The 18,616-nt window shown below is 40.0% G+C and overlaps 1 protein-coding gene across 3 annotated transcripts in view; it reads right to left on the bottom strand.

Annotated features, from left to right (window-relative positions):
- Window positions 1–3,293: 3,293 nt before the first annotated feature.
- Window positions 3,294–18,616, bottom strand: part of SMARCA1 (SNF2 related chromatin remodeling ATPase 1) — a 74,652-nt gene continuing 59,329 nt past the window's right edge. The window contains exons 20-24 of one of the 3 annotated variants that reach the window (XM_077825812.1): window positions 17,751–17,883; window positions 15,836–15,954; window positions 15,263–15,475; window positions 4,801–4,911; window positions 3,294–4,001 (exon numbers count right to left, since the gene is read on the bottom strand). In XM_077825812.1, the coding sequence (XP_077681938.1) occupies window positions 3,930–4,001; window positions 4,801–4,911; window positions 15,263–15,475; window positions 15,836–15,954; window positions 17,751–17,883 (648 nt within the window). In that variant the 3' untranslated portion in view covers window positions 3,294–3,929. Of the gene's footprint in view, window positions 4,002–4,800; window positions 4,912–13,702; window positions 13,833–15,262; window positions 15,476–15,835; window positions 16,022–17,750; window positions 17,884–18,616 lie in introns of those variants that run through there. The other 2 variants (XR_013347058.1, XM_077825813.1) reach the window with 2 other exon arrangements.

The following is an 18,616-nucleotide window of genomic DNA, read 5'->3' as shown; positions in this document are numbered from 1 at the left end:
TGTATTTGCAAAAAGAAAAGGAGTCCTTGTGGCACCTTAGAGACTAACCAATTTATTTGAGCATGAGCTTTCGTGAGCTACAGCTCACTTCATCAGATGCATACCGTGGAAACTGCAGCAGACTTTATATATACACAGAGAATATGAAACAATACCTCCTCCCACCCCACTGTCCTTACCAGCAGGACAGTGGGGTGGGAGGAGGTATTGTTTCATATTCTCTGTGTATATATAAAGTCTGCTGCAGTTTCCACGGTATGCATCTGATGAAGTGAGCTGTAGCTCACGAAAGCTCATGCTCAAATAAATTGGTTAGTCTCTAAGGTGCCACAAGGACTCCTTTTCTTTTTAGTTAAAAGTAGGAAGATTCCTTTAATTTAGTCCATCTACATTAGAGTCCTTGCAGCACATCATTTAGATATTACTAGGTGCATATTGTGTACATCTCTACAACTACACAAAAGAAGAGAAAAAAAAGGATCCATTTTACTTTAATCCTGACCAGCAGCTGTTAGCAATTTTCTTTAGTTATCACTGTAGGACATGATGGATGGGGAGACTCAATTTGCTGAGGAACTAGTTTATAATACACAAGTGTTCTCAAGGACTGTGGTTCAACAGCACATTTAGTCTAACCAGGAACTACAAAATACAATAGATAACAAAGTTCCTTCCTTGGAGCAACTATCATTCTTCAGAGAAACTGTGCCGTCTGATCAGGAAGATCATCTCCAGAACAACTGCACGATCTTGTGCCATTCAGCTTCCTACTTTTCCCCCCAGGCCAGTCCTGACACTCTGAGCGGCATGGTAAGGGGGCGGGGAGCGGGGGCACTGGATAAGAGGTAGGGGTCCCGGGGGGGCAGTCAGGGGACAGGGAGCGGTTGGATGGGACAGAGGTTCTGGGGGGCGGGAGCAGTCAGGGGATGGGGAGGTTGGATAGGCGTGGGAGTCCCAGGGGGCCTGTCAGGGGGCAAGGGTGTGGACAGGGGTTGGGGCAGTCAGGGGACAGGGAGCGGGGTCCGGGGGGAGCGTGGTTAGGGGCAGGGGGGTCCCAGGAGGGGGCTGTCAGGGGACAAGGAGCAGGGGGGGTTGGATGGGTTGAGGGTTCTGAGGGGGGCAGTCAGGGGGCAGGAAGTGGGAGGGGGTTGATTGGGGGCAGGGACTAGGCTGTTTGGGGAGGCACAGCCTTCCCTATCTGGCCCTCCATGCAGTTTTGCAACCGGGATGTGGCCCTCAGGCCAAAAAGTTTGCCCACCCCTGCTCTAGCATAAAAAGGTTATTTGAAAAGCTGTTCTCCTCATCTTAGAGCACTCCTCTTTTGGGGCCCATTTGGGTTACATTAGAAATATAGATTGACAACCATCGCAAAGCTGTCTTTGTTATTAACTTCTCATCATAATAGTGAGGTGATGATCTGGGCATTTTAACATCAATAAATAGATTTAAAAAATGCAAATCTTACAACATACAAGACTCAGTAATTGACTCATGTCCTGCTCCCAAACATGAATCAAACCAATAAACTTCCAAAAGCTTAACCAAAATAACACATTTTATCCTGAATCATCTCAAACTCAGGTTGTGGTGGAGAGAGGTGCTGTGCCTTTGCTGACAAGGCCTTGTCATCAGCCTTGGAGAGATGAACTGACAGCAAGGGCAACCCAGTTGATGGTAACTCCCACAAAGGCATATGGGTGGAGAATCAATATCTTCACATAACTGTGTCCTGTATATCAGAACTTTACAAACCCTGAATTTGTCCCATAACCAAAAACAGGCAGTACAGAGCCCAGAGCAGAAGTCTTTCAGCTCCACCCACTGAAGAGAGAAGCTGCTGCATTCTACACTAGCGAGTACTTAGCCCTGGTCTACACTAGGACTTTAGGTCGAATTTTGCAGCGTTAAATCGATGTAAACCTGCACCCGTCCACATGATGAAGCCCTTTTTTTCGACTTAAAGGGCTCTTAAAATCAATTTCCTTACTCCACCCCTGACAAGTGGATTAGCGCTTAAATCGGCCTTGCCGGGTCGAATTTGGGGTACTGTGGACACGATTCAATGGTATTGGCCTCCGGGAGCTATCCCAGAGTGCTCTATTGTGACCGCTCTAGACAGCACTCTCAACTCAGATGCACAGGCCAGGTAGACAGGAAAAGAACCGCGAACTTTTGAATCTCATTTCCGGAGACTGCGGGAACTGTGGGATAGCTACCCACAGTGCAACACTCCGGAAGTCGACGCTTGCCTCAGTACTGTGGAAGCACTCCGCCAAGTTCATGCACTTAATGCACTTAGAGCATTTTCTGTGGGGACACACACACTCGAATATATAAAACCGATTTCTAAAAAACCGACTTCTATAAATTCGACCTAATTTCGTAGTGTAGACATACCCTTAGTAGTCCTCTTCTAAAGTAGAGCTGAGTAAAGTACATTGCCTTAATCTAGACTTAGTTATAAAGGCAGGCCTCACTACAGCGTGGTCCATATTAGAAACCAAACAGTGACAGCCTTTGGAAAATTAAAGAAAGGCAGTAGGCCCAGATCCTCAAAGATCTTTAGGTGCCTAACTTCCATTGCTCTCTGCTACTCTAGGAATGGCAAAGGAATCCAATATGACCAGAGACTGTGAGCCATCTTGAAAAAGGCCAGGCATATACCCCACAGAAAGTGTGTTCAGGACTCTTGCCCATTCATCCAAATGGAAATGCTGAAAAGGAGCTTAACCACTATTGTTTCCTAGTGCCTGATGTGTTGAACTAGGATAGAGGGTGCAAGCAACTGTTTTATATCATAAACAGGGTTTTTCAGCTTGATTCTGCAGCTGGACAGTGAACCAGCCCACCAACGTGCAGCTGAATTACTTCATTCCTGAACAAGTCTGTAATGTAGTAACCAGTACAGCTGAGTAGAAAAGAATTACTGCAATAGACCCTGATCCAGCAAAGCACATAAGCATGCTTGTAGTCCCACAGGAATCTGTGGATTTACTAACATGCTTAAAGTTATGTGTGCTCTTAAGTACCTTGCTGAATCAGGGCCCGAGCACACAGAAAAATATTTTTTCCACATATTTTTCTGCGATGTCTTCCCTCCTAAATATTTTAGACAATTTAAATGTAATGTTGACAGCAAGCATAGATGCTAGTTTTTATCATTTTTCCAGCTCTTGATCCTATCCTAATACTCTAGAAACAAGTATCTGGCTGACAAGTATCATCTGTTATTATGCTAATGTTCACATACTACAGAGCAGGTAGAGAGGATACACAACACAAAACAAGAAGGGTAAGAGTATACTTCTCCTCAAATCACTTTAATTCAATTTATTTTCCCACAGCCATATAAATTTAAAGTATGAAACAACAATACAGCTATAGAATCTAAGTTTTCTTTTAAAGCAGCAGCATATAAAACATATAAAAGCTAAAACCTCAGCACGAGCTTCAAAGAACAAGGACTGAGTGAATTTTGCTGAAGACATGTAATTCACAAAATACGATACACTAAAGCAGTGATTTTCAACCTTTTTTCATTTGAGGACCCCTAAAAAATTTCGAATGGAGGTGTGGACCCCTTTGGAAATCTTAGACATAGTCTGCGTACCCCCCCGAGGTCCGTGGACCACAGGTTGAAAACCACTGTTCTATGGTAATGACAACCTTTAAAGGACCCCTTAGTCTGGAGACCCCAAGGGGCCGCAGACCACAGATTGAAAACCACAGCACTAAGGTACTGGAATGCATAAAATATAAAGCTACACATTATTTAAGTGAAGAAAGGCATTGTGTAATATACAAAATTTGCAAAAATTAAACCATGAGATTTTTCTGAGAGTACCATGAACACACGGAAGCTGGCAATTAACATTTGTAGATAGAAAGAAAAAGTGGCAGTTTTATATTTAGCATTCAGTTTCTCCACTTTACGACTTCACTTTCTTAGCATCCTTCTTCCCAGAACTCTCTGTTGCTGAATCTGCTTTTCTTTTCTGTGACTAAAGAAATAAAAACAAACAGCTTATTGTTTTTCAAATGTTGAAAAATATGAGCACATATGGTCAAATGTACCGTGAATATATTAAAAACTAGAATGACATGCCTATTCAGTCCGAAGATAGAGGCTCTAATTTACTATGCAACATATATTTCAACCATTCATATTCATAGTGCACAACAGAGGGCAAAAGAGAACCCCCCCGAAAAAGTTAAAGTTAAAATAAGCACAAAGGGCCACACTTTTTCACGATGAGCAGTACTCCACAGAGAGTTTTATTGGTTCAGTATTACACATCATGAATAAGGGTAGCAGGATTAGGCCCCTGGTTTGTGTATGTGGCTTTGCTTGTTCTATTTAATTCATCTGAAGAACTATTTAATTCATTAAATATCTCCCTCCAATAATTAGTATTTTAGAGACTGGATAACAATGTGACATTGAAGTTTATGTAATACTATCCACTTACATCTTGTTGGGGTGTCTGGAGGGGGAATATTTTCCTCAAGGAATGCATCGCACTCAGAAGACAGGTATCTCTATGCTACCTATATGGAAACCCTTTAAAGGGAATCAAAGACTTGAAGTTCTGATCTTCAGGAGTTATTACCCACACTTCCAGGGAGACACAGATGAACACCTATGGTATCCACATAACCTCTTTCTCAGCAAACTAACAGTTTTGTTTTGGAGAAACCTGAGGTTACAGTTACCTTATTTTGCACTTCGTTTCAACTAGACAAATCAATAAATGTTGAATCATGCCCCATTAAGAGGTAAGTAAATGCTGATAAATTTACCGCTGGAACTTTTGTTCCCTTTTTCTTCTTTTCAGCTCTCTCTTTTTCCTCAATTTCCATATTTTCTTTTTCTATCAATGATATGAGAGTATTGCAGCGTCTTTGGAATTCCTAAGAAGGGTAATAATCAAACATTAAATTCTGCAGCAGAGACTGCATCACTATATACACTGAAAGTCACTAGGGATTTCAAAACATCCTGAGACATTTTCAAAGGTGCTTGATTCCAACAATATGAACCAGATTATCCAAAGTGCTCAGGTCCCATCAAGAATTATGGGAGTTGCAGGGTCCTGAGCATTCTGGAATATCTGGCCACTCCATTTAAGTGCCTAAATGGGAGTGAGCAATTTTGATAACCTGGCCCTTTATTCTTTATTTAAAAGCATCTTGATACAGCAAAACGTGCCAGCCACGGCTGTGATTTGAACAGTATTTCTATAGATACCAAAGAAGTAATGTCTCCCTATGTGTCTCACATACATGAATTTGGCCGTTTCTTGCGATGTGTTCCCATATCAGCAGTATGATGCTCTGTGAGCATTAGCACAAGGGGTTATGAAATGAAAAAAATTTACTGACTTAAGCCAGTGGTAGAATATCTGAGCATGAGTACTAATTGATTATTAAAAAGTTTATGTAATGCCATAAATATATATGATACTGTGCCCCCTGCTCTAAAGGACTTACAGTTTAAAACAGAGGAGGTAAATAGGAGACAAGAAACAGGACTTCATTTATAACAGCAAAGAGATTTCTGGTAAGAAGAGCAAGGAATGAAGGATTCACGACAGAAATGGTTCCAAGGAGGGATATGAAGGAAGATTTGATGGGGCGCTTCCAAGATAGGAAGTGAGAGACTGTTCCAAACTGATGAAAAACATGACATGAGCTGAAAGATGCAGGAATGCGGAAATTATGTTTGTAGGTTTTTGAAAGTGAGGTGATATGGTAAGAGACAGGAAGCCAGCTAGTTAAGTGAAGTAAGGAAGGGGCTGTTGTGGCAAGAGATTACAGTCTAAATAGCCAAACCACTGTATTACTATCCCCATTTTACAGATCAAAGTATTTATTTCTTTTTGGCCCCTTGTCCTGCGCAGGCATCTGGTTCATGGGGGTTCCCCATACAAAAGATACTGGGGTTAAAAGGTCAAATTGCGATCTGTTAGTGAAACTTCCTTGAGGAAGTGAGGAGCACTCACACCACAGATTTGCTGACATTCCAGGGAATGGAAAGCTAGGTTCTCCTGCAGAGCCAAGTTTGCTTTTTCTCTCCATTTTCACACTGAAACCAAAAGATTCACTAAGCTAGGACCAATGTACAAAATTTAGCAAAAGGAGCAATTAAGCCAAATAACTAAAGGATTTATCTGATTTAATCTCCTGTATGTCAAAGAACATTCTGATTGTTACTGCAAATTTTCTAAAGCTTTCTGTAGACAATCCACATAGCCTTCTCCAGTACTGAACTGGGCTCCCAGATGGACAAGTTCCAGATAGATCTACAGCACTCACGTGATGATTTATGAGACGCTGCAACAGTAAACCCAGAGAGCACACACTGAGACTCAATCTGGGCTTTCATCAGAGATTTGGATTTTACTAGCCAATTATCTAAATATAACAGATCATGAACCCCTTGAATCCTTATGAATGGTAGCTGCTACTTTGGTTAGAATCTTTAAATTCGCAGAGCTGTGGCCAGACTGAAAGGATGGTCTGTGTGCAAAAATGGACTGGCTGTTGATCAGAACTATCAAACACAAAAAAAGATATGAGGCAGGGTATATGGAGATGTGTCTAGAAGACTTATGGATGCTAAAAAAAGCTCCCTTTTTTATAGCTGCTACTCAGACTCAAACTATTCTAAATGGAATTGTTTGTTCTTCTAAAAGCAGTTTAGCCATTTGAGATGTAAGACTGCCCTGAAGCCTCTTGAATGCTTTGGCACTAAAAATAGACAAGAAATACCTGTCTACACTTTCTCGGAGGAGCTGGATGCTCTCATTTATTGCATTTGTGGGGGACGGGGAAGAATCCGACAGATAAAGTGAAAACATTTCTTAAGCTTCACAGAGGAGAGAGAAATTCTATACTAAAGATAGCAATAATCTATTTGCCTGATGTCTCGATTTGATGACTCAAAAAAAATAAATAAAAATAAAGGTGGGGTGAGGGAGGTCATTCTGTCCCCAATGAATAAGTGGGGTAAGGGCCAATCAGAGGTTTGCATGTGCTGGAATACAGGCCTCCCAAAGATCTTCCCAGCCCAATTAGTAATTATTGTAATACATAGACCCACAAAACTTAGATTTAAAAAATTATATATGATCTTCTGACACAGCCTAAAAGTCTTCCAGATCGGGAGTCTTGCTTGGCTTTGCTTTTAGTTTTAATATTTACTGTTGGGTTTTTTTCATCTCATCACCAGGAAGTCTGCCTCCCTGATTGGGAGCCTGATAACCCAACGTTCAGAACAGAGTTCCTGAAGGCAGCCACTCCGTGGAAAGGGAGAAGGAAGCCCGTCAAGTTTCTTAACATAAGAACAGAGCATTTCCCATGGTGAATAACAGTGGTTTTTGTCCTTCCAGTGTCTACAGGGGAATCGACTTCTGTGGTTAGGCCGAGTAGAAGGGGGCCGAGGCAAATAGCAACTGCAAAGGAAATTGCTTCACTGAAGATCTTGTTGAGGTAGCTTGCCAACTCCAGATGCAAAGCAACAAGGGATACTGTCAGATGGCAGAAGAGAGGCCAACAACATTTGAGCATATCTGTGGTAACACTGAGGGTTTTACCTTTTTCCTGTGGATACTGTCAGAAGTTTGTGGGAAGCTGCTGATTTATGAAAAAGGGAGGGGAAACCCCCATTTTAGCCTCGGCGGCAGAGTCCTGGCTCCCAGCACTTTCCAAGGCGTTCTGTATCCAATAGATGGCCATTTCAGACAGAGCAATTTGTAACAACCCTCCTATATTTCTGGTGGAGGAAGGTTCTCTGTACTTGGTGGTATCTTCTGAAGCAAAACGATTCTCCTAAGAAGAGTGCTGCTGGTCAGCTTTCATTCCTCACAGAGGAGCAGTGACTGGATCCTGTGTGCACCAAAAGTAATTACTGCTTGTGACCAGAGAGTATTTTCTTCTTATTCATCTGTTTATCAATAATATGGTGGAGTAGGGGAGAGGAATCTCATTACCTCTTGCAGAAACTAGTACTTTCTCCAAGTCCTCATATTACAGCAATGCCAAATTACCTCCAGTGGCTTATACACTTGAAAAGAAGCAGAAGATTATTGTGCTAACTATTCTAAACCATAGGAAAACAATCCAGCGCTCAAGGGACACGAGGGTGGGAGGATACTACTATCATACAATTCCCAACTACAGATAATGTCAATTTCCCTATGATCCATATAGCCTCCATTGATTCACACTCTTGGAGACTACAGAACTAAAAAGATGTCTTTATAAAAAGGACTTTTTGGCTTTATATCTGACTAAAGCCTGAATCTATAATATGAATGAAAAAATGCACCACCACCAATGACATTATGAAACCCAGTAAAAGACAATTTTAAAGTGGGAAATGATCACAAAACATTTTATCATTAAAATAATACAAAAATACTTTCTAAATAACTTAGACTGAATAAAATAGATAACATGGCAATACTCAATACCACATACAGATAAAAAGTATTAAGAAAAAGCAAAGGAGCTACAGGGCACTGTACATTAGTCCACTAACCCTTCAAATCTGAGGACCTGGATTCAAGTCTGTACTTAGATCAAGAGTGAAAGTTTATTAGTCAAATCTCTGGATGTTCACATCACTAAACCACTAGATTTTACATGACTGGCACAGGAGTAGAATTGCAATGCTATGGTATACCTGGGGAGTGGGAATATTAGCTACGGATAATTATGCACAGTCCTGCCCATTCTATGCCTGCCTCAAACCAGCATGATGAATCCCTCATTTTGAGGGCATTAAGTTCATTCACAATTTTTAAATAATGCAAAGTAAGAAAAATGGGAAAAGAACTGGATCCTCATCTTAGAAATAATGTACACAAAACAGATCTACCAATCTGGGAATCTTTCTGCAATGCAGTATCTATGTAGGTATTTTGAGTTATTTTTAAAAGTATGCCAGGATACTACATTGCTTTACTGCTCTCATATGGCTGAACTAACTGGAGTACCTGCAGACCTGTTCACATGGCTTTTATTAAACAAACTCCATCATCAAGTAGGAAATACATGAAGATGAGCATTTGGGAACGGGCTTGGACCACTAGTACTTTTTCTTTCACAGCCTCTTTTGCAGTTTCTTCAGTCTACCTAGAAAAGGCAGCTAAATAATCTTTTAACATGTACAGACAATAGGAAACTTAAAAAGACTGACACCTTCAGTGCATGCCACTATGCTTCGACTGAGTACTATTTATTGAACTGATGTTTCTAGTAGATGGGTGACTACTAATATACCCCCCTTTCTATATCTATCAGTCGTCATAAAGCTTCAATACAACAAGCACAGAAAATATCAGTAAACTTGGGAGACTTATTCAGAGATTAAAGACTCCACATTACATTTCCTGTGCACTGAAAATCCTAGACACTAAGACTGCCTAAGTCTGAGTGACAGAAGGTCTGAATAACTTCTCTATGAAAGTCAGGGTCAGGTGAATGACAACAGGCAAAGGAATTGCCTACCACATTTGTGTGCCTGAACCTGACTTTAACAGACGGTACAACCTCAACGTCAGACACTGAATCAAGCTCCTGCTAAGAACTGCACTGAAGTGGGATACTTCAAAGCAATGTTCATAATCCCAAGGGGAAATCACTTCATTTGGACTACTACCCTCTTTGATACTACAATGAAAAGAGTGACATTCTATGGAGCTGCCAACATTAAATTGTTACCATTTAATCACTTCTACTTTGTGGGTATCTTAAACACAAACATTTACTTAATATAAACTGTTCATCTATAAAGGCTACAAGGGGGGGAAATTAAATATCTGACTAGAAAGATATGTCAAAAAACCAGCAGAATGCATGCAATCAGAAGAAAAATCTTCTGACCACCTGTTTGTTATGTGCTATCTTTGGACTACCCAACAGGCCCTGTGGAGGCATCTCTGTGGGAAGGACAGAATGGAGGATATAAATTGCTGCCCTCTCAGCTACTGGAGGCAGGTGGCCAAGTGGGGGCACAGGAACACATGGGGATGGGGGCAGGAGGGTGGCTGAGTGGGGGCACAAAGCCACATGAAGACAGGGTGGTGCAGGGACACATGGGGACAGGGGCAGATGTGCCTGACTGAATGGGAGATGCTAGGGGTCAGGCAGGATCTGCATGGGGTAGGCTCCCTAACAACCCCATCTCCTCCCCCCCCCGCCCCACACACTCAAAAAACCATACCAAAACACCCGTTCCATACCTTTCCCACCCAACAACCCTCCAAGTTCACATCCAGTCTCCTTCCCAGCAATTACTTCCCTCTCCCTCAGCTCCTCCATTACCCAAGTCCCCCAAGCCTTTGCACTGCTTCTGAGGGGTGCAGGAATAAGTTTCTGTACTGTAGTTTAAATGAATTATTACTTAAACTTCTGTATTAAGATGTAAGGAATCTGTCAAAACACATTTCCTGAATCTTTTTTGTTGTATGTGTTGTTACAGACCTACTTGCTGACAGGGTATTTTGAAATAAAATTACCAAAATAATTGAAACTGGTGTGATTATATTGTGTTATTTTGACAAATAAAATATGCAGAATTTTAAAAGTTTTTGGTACAGAATTCCCCCAAAAGTAATACACTGACCTGTGAAAGCCACAGGTTCTGTATGTGTATGTAAAATGTACATAAGAGTTTTCCCCTTGTTAAGTTCTGTTCTCTTCATTTATTAAGTTTTTAAACTGCAGAGATTTTTCTTTGCACTCATTTTGTTACTGAATAAAATTCTATTATTTGGAAAATAATTCATCTTTATGAATTCACAACATATGCTACAGGATGCCTAGCAGTTTTGAAAGCACCCACTGACTCCTTAATATATACCATGACAACTCATAGGATCAGTGACATTGTAATAATCATAAGTGTGTAGCAAACACACAAAATTAATAGGTGCATTGACAGTGTTATATTCATACACAGCACCACACAAATTCCTAACAGGCCCCAAAATAGCTGGGCCAGGTAGAGCACAGTCCATCAGAATACATTACTGTGGCTCACTGTTAAAGTGCTCTTTCAAAGGCTACCTGAGACAGATAGCTCTTTGTTAGTGCTTCTAATAGCCCCTGTGTCTGGCTTTTCAAACTCAGTAGACAGCCACTCCATCTCCACTCCAGCAGCAGCTTTTCCCCCTTTGCTTCTGGGATATTTTAACAGGCAGCTACAACTATTGGGATTTTTTCCTCCCACTGAGATCCAGTCTTGTGAGTAAACACCACCAGCATCCCTTCAATCTACCAAAAAGCACATTTAACTGTGATTCTGCCTCTGGTGAGAGGGTAGCTGAATCTTTCCTTGGTGCTGTTTAGATGTCTGGTGTACAGCTTCATGAGCCAGGGGAGCAAAGGATCCCCCAGGTTCACTTCAACATCACCAATATTAATTCATCAGTCATGAAAGAAAGTCTCTGCTTGTAGCTTACTGAACATTTCTCTGTTCTTAAAGATGAGAGTGTCCCTGACCAGCCAACACCGATGTCGGTGAAGCGTCCCCAGTGTTCCAAAGCCTGCATAACCATAGAAAAGTAGCCCTTTCTGTTGATGCACTACGTGGCAAGGTTGTCTGATGCCAAAATAGGGATATGTATGCCATCTATTGCTCCACCACAATTCAGGATCCCCACTACAGCAAATCCATCCGCTATGTCCTGCACATTGCTGAGTCACAGTCCTGCACAGCAGGAGACGCACTTGCATGGCAATGGTTCCAGCAATGGAATATCCAACTCCAAACTGATTTCCCACTGACCGGTGGCAATCTGGTGTTGCAAGTTTCCACTGTGCAATCGTCACTGGCTTCTCCACTGTCAGTGCAGCTCATCTTGGAGTCGCTGCACTGGACGGATGTGGTGAGCTCAGACAGATAGATCCAGGAATGTAGCCTTCCGCATCTGAAAGTTCTGCAGACACTGCTCATCATCCCAAGCCTACATCACAATCCGATTCCACCAGTCAGTGCTCCTTTCTCATGCCCAGGAGCAGCACTCCATCTGCAGCTGCTCAGTGAATTCCACTAACCAACCTTGAACTGACTCTCACTGTGTCCCACAGTAATCTGTCCTCCAAGAAATCCTCATGTTCCCCACTGATTCACTTCTTCTTATGCCTTTTCAAATACTGGAGGATCGTGCGTCCTGTGTTTGCAATGCTTATGACAATAGTGCCAAGCTGTGCAGGCTCCATGTTTCTGACAGCGAAGAAGGCCATTCAGAATTTTTTTTTAAAGGCATGAAAATTATGGGATATAGATAACATTATGGGATGGACACAGTTGCACTCGTGGAAGTTAACCCCTCGCTCCCAGTTACCCCGTGTGACTCATTTCTCCCCCACCATATATTGCCAAAACTTCGCAAAAAACAGTGTGCTGGAGGATGGCGCGTTGAATACTGGGATACTTACTCACGGTGCACTGCACATCAATATAGCACTCCTGGTGAGTATAGGCAGTGCCAACACAAGGCGTCAAGTATGCAGGTGCAAAAGAGTTATACTAACTGCAACAGCTTTACGCCAATGTAACTTGCATTGACAAAAGTTTGTAGTGTAGCTGTGGCCTTAGAAATTGCTGATGGGAGAATCTGATTGGTTCATGCAAATAAGCTTCTGCTGGGATATTAGATGCTTCTACTAGAAAATAGAATATCCATCATGAATTTTGTCTTCAACCTCAAGCACTCTAATATGGAATAATCCATATATTTTTCTTACAGGGAGTCAAGTCTTGATGGAAAGGATCTACTGCCCGTTGCTCATTTCTTTCAAGGTCGTTTGATACTTCTTGTCCAGGTTGGAAAGCGGAAAGAATTTTGTTCGTTCTTGTCATAGCTACAAAAACTAGGATTGCAACAGAGAAAGGAGGAGCACTGAACCATCACCGTTTGCACCACTGAAGATAGAGAATCTATCATGAGAGTAAAAGGGCATAGTCAAGCCAGAAAGTGTGTGGATAAGTCTGGACTATCGCCAATATTTACAGAAAACAGGCACTCTGTCAGTCCAAAGATCTTGGACTGGCAGAGAGCTCTTCCTCTGGAGAAATGCAGAAAAAGAGATTCAGAGAACAGGCACAAATTATGGCTTGGTGAGAATAACTATGATTCAGTAGGTCATAGTATTGTCCATTCCTGAAGCACGAACACAAATAAAATAAAGAGGAAGATAATAATTACTAATCCTGTACACTTAAATAAGTCTTTGTGCAGTTAAGAAAAACTATTGTTTTACAGAAGCTCTCACTCTGTTTGTGATCTTAACCTGGGTAGGCCATCTGCTTTGGGAATAAAGAAATGCAGCAGAATTTATATTTGTTTTCTGAAGGAAATGAATAGGAAAGAGAAGATGGAGGAAAATTAGGCTATTTATATGGAATTCAAGAGACATCTAGTGGCTGGTAAGATACAGTGAAGTTTTTCTTGGACTGATATATAAACAAGTCCTTTTCAGAATTAAACTGCCTTGCCTACCCTATTTTACACAAGTTTGGCTATAAAATGCAAAATAAAAACAAACAACAACACTTCAACAAAAATCAGGATTTTCATATGCAAACAGAAACTACATCACTAATGAAAGCCTAAGCATATCATCATGAGTCTGACAGAGTTTTGAGAGATTAAGAAAAATGAAAGTAATAAACATTAGAAATAATAATTACCTCTTAAAAGGTTTAGTTTAAAAATATTAGAAATTATGAATTGTCTGTAACTGGAAGGGGGCTTGCAGCCCAAACATTATCTCTGATTTTCATCTGTGTTCACAATGTATTGTTACTACTCCTTTATAGCCTGTAAGTATTATAATAGTAGAATAATCAGTTTAATAAATAATTTTGAGTTTGAAAAAGACTACTTAAACCAAAATATTCACTACATTTTGGGTCCCTCAATTTCTAACAGATACTACTCACCACATTTCCACCCCCTTGTGTGGCCACTTACTCCTATCCCCTTGAGGAGAAGAACAACAACTATAATAATAAAACCTGTGAAGTTCTGGCCTCATGCTTTACCCTCATAAAATTTACTCACAGGAGATTAACAAGCACTTAGAAATAACTTAGCTGAATAAAATAGATACCATAGATGTGACCCTGTATGTTTATAGTTTTAAAATCCAACACTACCTGAAAAGGAAATTTAAGTTAGTAAAAATGGTATCTTCTACTAGTTAATAAGGGCAGATTTGGAAGGTAATCAAGGGGCAAGGGGGATGGTTGAGGGGATGGGGAATACATGGATAGGAAATGTGCTGCTAGTTGATATGTCAACCAGACCATCTTTGCTGTTATAAGCAGCTGTGGGAGTAGACAGGAGGCATTTATGGCCTTTTTCCTACTGAAACGTGCTGCTCATTTTTGGGGGGCCATGTTCAAAGTCTTGGATGGGTATTTTATAAATAAATAAACAAACCAATTAAATTCAGTTAGAATGGCTATATTATCCAGACTAAAGAAAGAATGCAGCTGAAATGCAGGGTATTAATTTAACCGATATCTTAGTCAAATTGGTACTGTGTTTTATTTATGATCCAACTGTTCACAAACTAGTCTACTGTAATATGAGCTAGGTAAAGTGTCATGACTTTTTAAAAATGACTACATTATACAGGAGAATTCTTCTTTAATTTTACATTTTACCTACTATAACATACACTAAGTCACCTGCCACAATAACTGTTTTTTTGTAGCAACACTCAGCTACTAGACTTCTCATTATAGTCCTGAAATACAAATACAAGAGATAAAGTATTATTAACAAAAAAATAAAATGTTATTTTATGTGTAATCAAATCATCTTCATCTTTTGATAGCCTGTCAGCTAAATCTGAAAAGTGATTCAATTTAAGACCAGTTACAGACACACAGTTTGGATTATTTATTTTTAGTGTGGAGTGAGCAAACAACAGATTTGTAAGGGCAGTCTATCTTTGCATTAAGCTCTTTGGCTGACATAAGACTCAGACTTGCCAGGTTTTGTAATCTGTTTGTTTCAATTTCATTGTAAAGCACTGTTTAGCTGTGCTGAGAAAAAGGCCACCACATCTTATGCTAGGAACTGGTGATGAGAACATAGACCAAAATGACCATTCTCATACCTAATTGTTTCCTACACTCCAGTGTTCTGGTACAGATCCAAATTCCACATAATTCTGCTTAAAGAAACATAAAACATTATCTACAAAATCTAAGCTTCATGTAATTGATGCTTGTACATACCATAGCAGTTCTAGATTTGATAAACCAGTCAAATCTGAACTGGGGAGCATTGCGCACACACTGCCTTAGTTCTTCATAGACATTTTCTTTGTCAAAGCCCATCTTGTGTAACATGCATATCAAGAATCTATCTTCTTCTTCTGTGTAGTTTTTGCCTTTGTTTGTTCCATACTGAATACGCAGCTGATGAAAAGGGGCTTTATACCTTGCAATCTGAATGCAAAACAAAAATAAGACTTATTGGTGGATGTACAACACTAAATTAAGGCTTTACCACTTAATTGTTACAAGCAGTACGAGTTGTTTATGACAAACAATATTTTATATTTTCATTCTGCTTTTCAACCAAAAGCATTTATAAATTTTAACCACTATTCAAACTATACACAGGGATCACTTCCTCTCCCACTGAAAACTAGCCAACTTTGGTGTGGAAAATACCAACGCTACCCAAGTGTTTTCTTTCTAAAGGGAATTGAAAGACACTTCATCCAATGTTAACGGTAGGCAGAACTTAGTACGAGAAAATTAATGGTAAGACTAATTAAAAGAACAAAATTTTGCAACTGTTACTTTGGCATCCAGAGCTTTCTTGATACTGATCCTTCGTTGGATTCTTGCCTCTCCTCGTTCAATCTGAGCCATAATCCTCTCAATGTCCTGCAGTTCATTGCAACGTTCCCAAAAAACGGCTAAAGGAACAAAATATTCAATCTGTAAAATAATCTTGTCATTATGTCCTTGTTTGGATGAAGAATTCTGTAGCAAAACAGTGTAATATTAAAGAATGCAGATTTTCTGTTCCTTGATATTTGAAGATTTACCAAACACTATTTCACTAGGCTATGAGAAAAACAAATTCAGACACATTCATGTTTATCAGTATCTTTAGAGGTGAGCTACAAATAACTCAAATTATACTGACTTCAGTTTATTTACTTTAATGAGGTCTGTATGGATAAAATCCTGCACAACTTTGTATATGTAAGGGAGTACATATTACATCAATAATAGTGGACACAAGTCTAGTGTCAGTGCAACAGTCCGCCATGTGAAGGAACCAATTTTTGGTCTTTCACTTGTCCTCTGTCTTAGGTCAGCAGGCTCATACAAACTCATTCTTGGAATCCTCTAAGTCAGTGCTTCTCACGCTATCTGATGTGGGGGACCAGCAATTTTTTTTCCCAATGTACGCGCAGACCAGCAGCCGATGGTCCACGGACCACCACTTTGAGTAGCACTGAACTAAGTGACATCCGCCAACCCCCAAAAATTTAAATAAGTTCTGGAGAGACTTGAGTCCAGCCTTCTTTGACTACAGGAAGAACACTCAAATGTAAGATGTTAGGAGAGGTTGCCTGGTGAAATCGAATGGAGGGAAGCTCAAGGAAATAAAGTCAAAAACTATTGTGTACTTCGCCACAAGCTGAGGGCCTGGTTTCGTACATCAATTTATGTGATATTGACATTTTGAGGAAAAATTTCACAGAGCTGTTGACCTGCATTTTCCTCAAAGTGCTCAGTTTACTTATTTCTACTGCATATTCACTCACGTTCTGATGTTAATACCACAAATATTTATTGTTATTAATGGCTACTATATACAAGTCCAGAAAGCTACTCCAAGTTACGGCCCCAATCCTGCAAAGAATTGTGCATGTGCTTAACTTTACACAAAATAAAGCATGTTTCTTCGCAGGATCAGGATGTAAAACCAGCAAAAATCCCAGAATAGAATAAAAAAGAAATCACATCCATCTGTATTAGTATTGGACTGGACTGAGATGTGAAACTGTGTGTGTTAAATTCATCCCTGGTGTAACCCAGTGACTTCAAAAGACTTACACGAGGGATGGATCTGGCCCTCAGATTATTTTGAGGTTTCATAATACGGGTGTTTTTGCTCTTTAAATATTTGCATGATAGTTTGGTTTTATTCGTGTGTATTGTATGGGTTGAGTAATATTAAATAATCTGTTCTTTTTGGTTTGTTTCATCCAGTTCTGACATGTGCACCTACTTTGCTTACATCAGTGTTGAAAATGTCCTGTGGGCCAAATTCAACCTTGAAGTAAATGGGCACAATTTAATTTGCTTCAACAGAACAGCCTTTGTTTACAGCCTTTGTATTCGGCTGTCTATTATGTGCATATACCAACAGTAGGCAATGTCAGCTCTGTAATCACTGCCAAGAAAACGGGAGTCCCACATTGAAAAATAAACAAGTCAGCCCCTTGTACAATGACACTGTCAAATTTAGATGAAGCAAGTCATGATCTAAAAATCAGCTAGTGCAGAATAAGAATACATAAAGGTGCTTTCACAGCATAATCTGCCCCAGGACTTCACGTTTTCTAAGAGGGAACACATTCTTTTAACCTTTCACATTCTTCCAAGCTCCGAACCTTGTAATTCCAAAAGTCATATGACAAAACAGAATGGTTATATAGATATGATTGTGAAAAGATATACTTGAATTTAAACAAACCTGAATACTCTATGACTTCCTCTGGTGACTTTCCTTCCACCTCACGGGCAATATTATCTATATCATCACGTCCATATTTCTCATTAGCTTTAATAAACTGATTAAAGTCTCTTTTGTTCCAGTTTGTAAAACCCTGCAAGCAGAGAGATAAAGACGTCACTATCAGGTACAGGTGGAAATATTTTGCTAGAACTTTTCTCTTAGAATGTACCATTTTCTCCAATTGTTAATGCTTCAGTACAGTGCCACATAATTACAGTGGTTAATGGTCTTTCAGGATTTCCATAAACTTCTATTATCCAGAATTTATTACTCAGTCAAAGATCTCTAGTGAGTTTTTGTGCATAACCCCTCATGCATCAGTAAGAACAAATTTTTTTCTTACCTGAAAATGGTATTTCTCCAAAGAAACAAGCTCAATCCACATCCTAATGGATTTTCATTTAGCTCATATTTCAACAGGCACGAGCAACAAATAAAATGACTGGAGTTTGGGGAGCACCAGTCCTGGTGCCCTTGAAAGTCACCTAACCAACCAAACCCCAAATGCAATAGCACTTATTTAGAATACTTACAAACTATAAATAAGATACATCTGGATGGAAGCAGAACTGTACCAAGAAAAGATCTCTGTTCTGACACGATGCAATCAAATGACAGTGTTATTGAGAGTTTCCAAACAGCAAGCCAGTTATGCATTGTAGAAATGGAACCAAAACTACAAAAACAGCTAAATGAGATACAGTGCACAAGATCATCATCAAAGATGATGCATTGGTTTTAGGACAGGGGCAACAAAAAGAACCAAGAATAAGCAAAAAAAAAAACCCACAAGTCTGAAGGGTGGTTTGTACTGCACTGCACTT

The sequence above is a fragment of the Eretmochelys imbricata genome, chromosome 9 (assembly GCF_965152235.1).
Source record: "Eretmochelys imbricata isolate rEreImb1 chromosome 9, rEreImb1.hap1, whole genome shotgun sequence".
Lineage (NCBI taxonomy): Eukaryota > Metazoa > Chordata > Testudines > Cheloniidae > Eretmochelys > Eretmochelys imbricata.
Note: the sequence above shows the minus strand (reverse complement) of the source record. Positions and strands in the feature narration are given on the sequence as shown.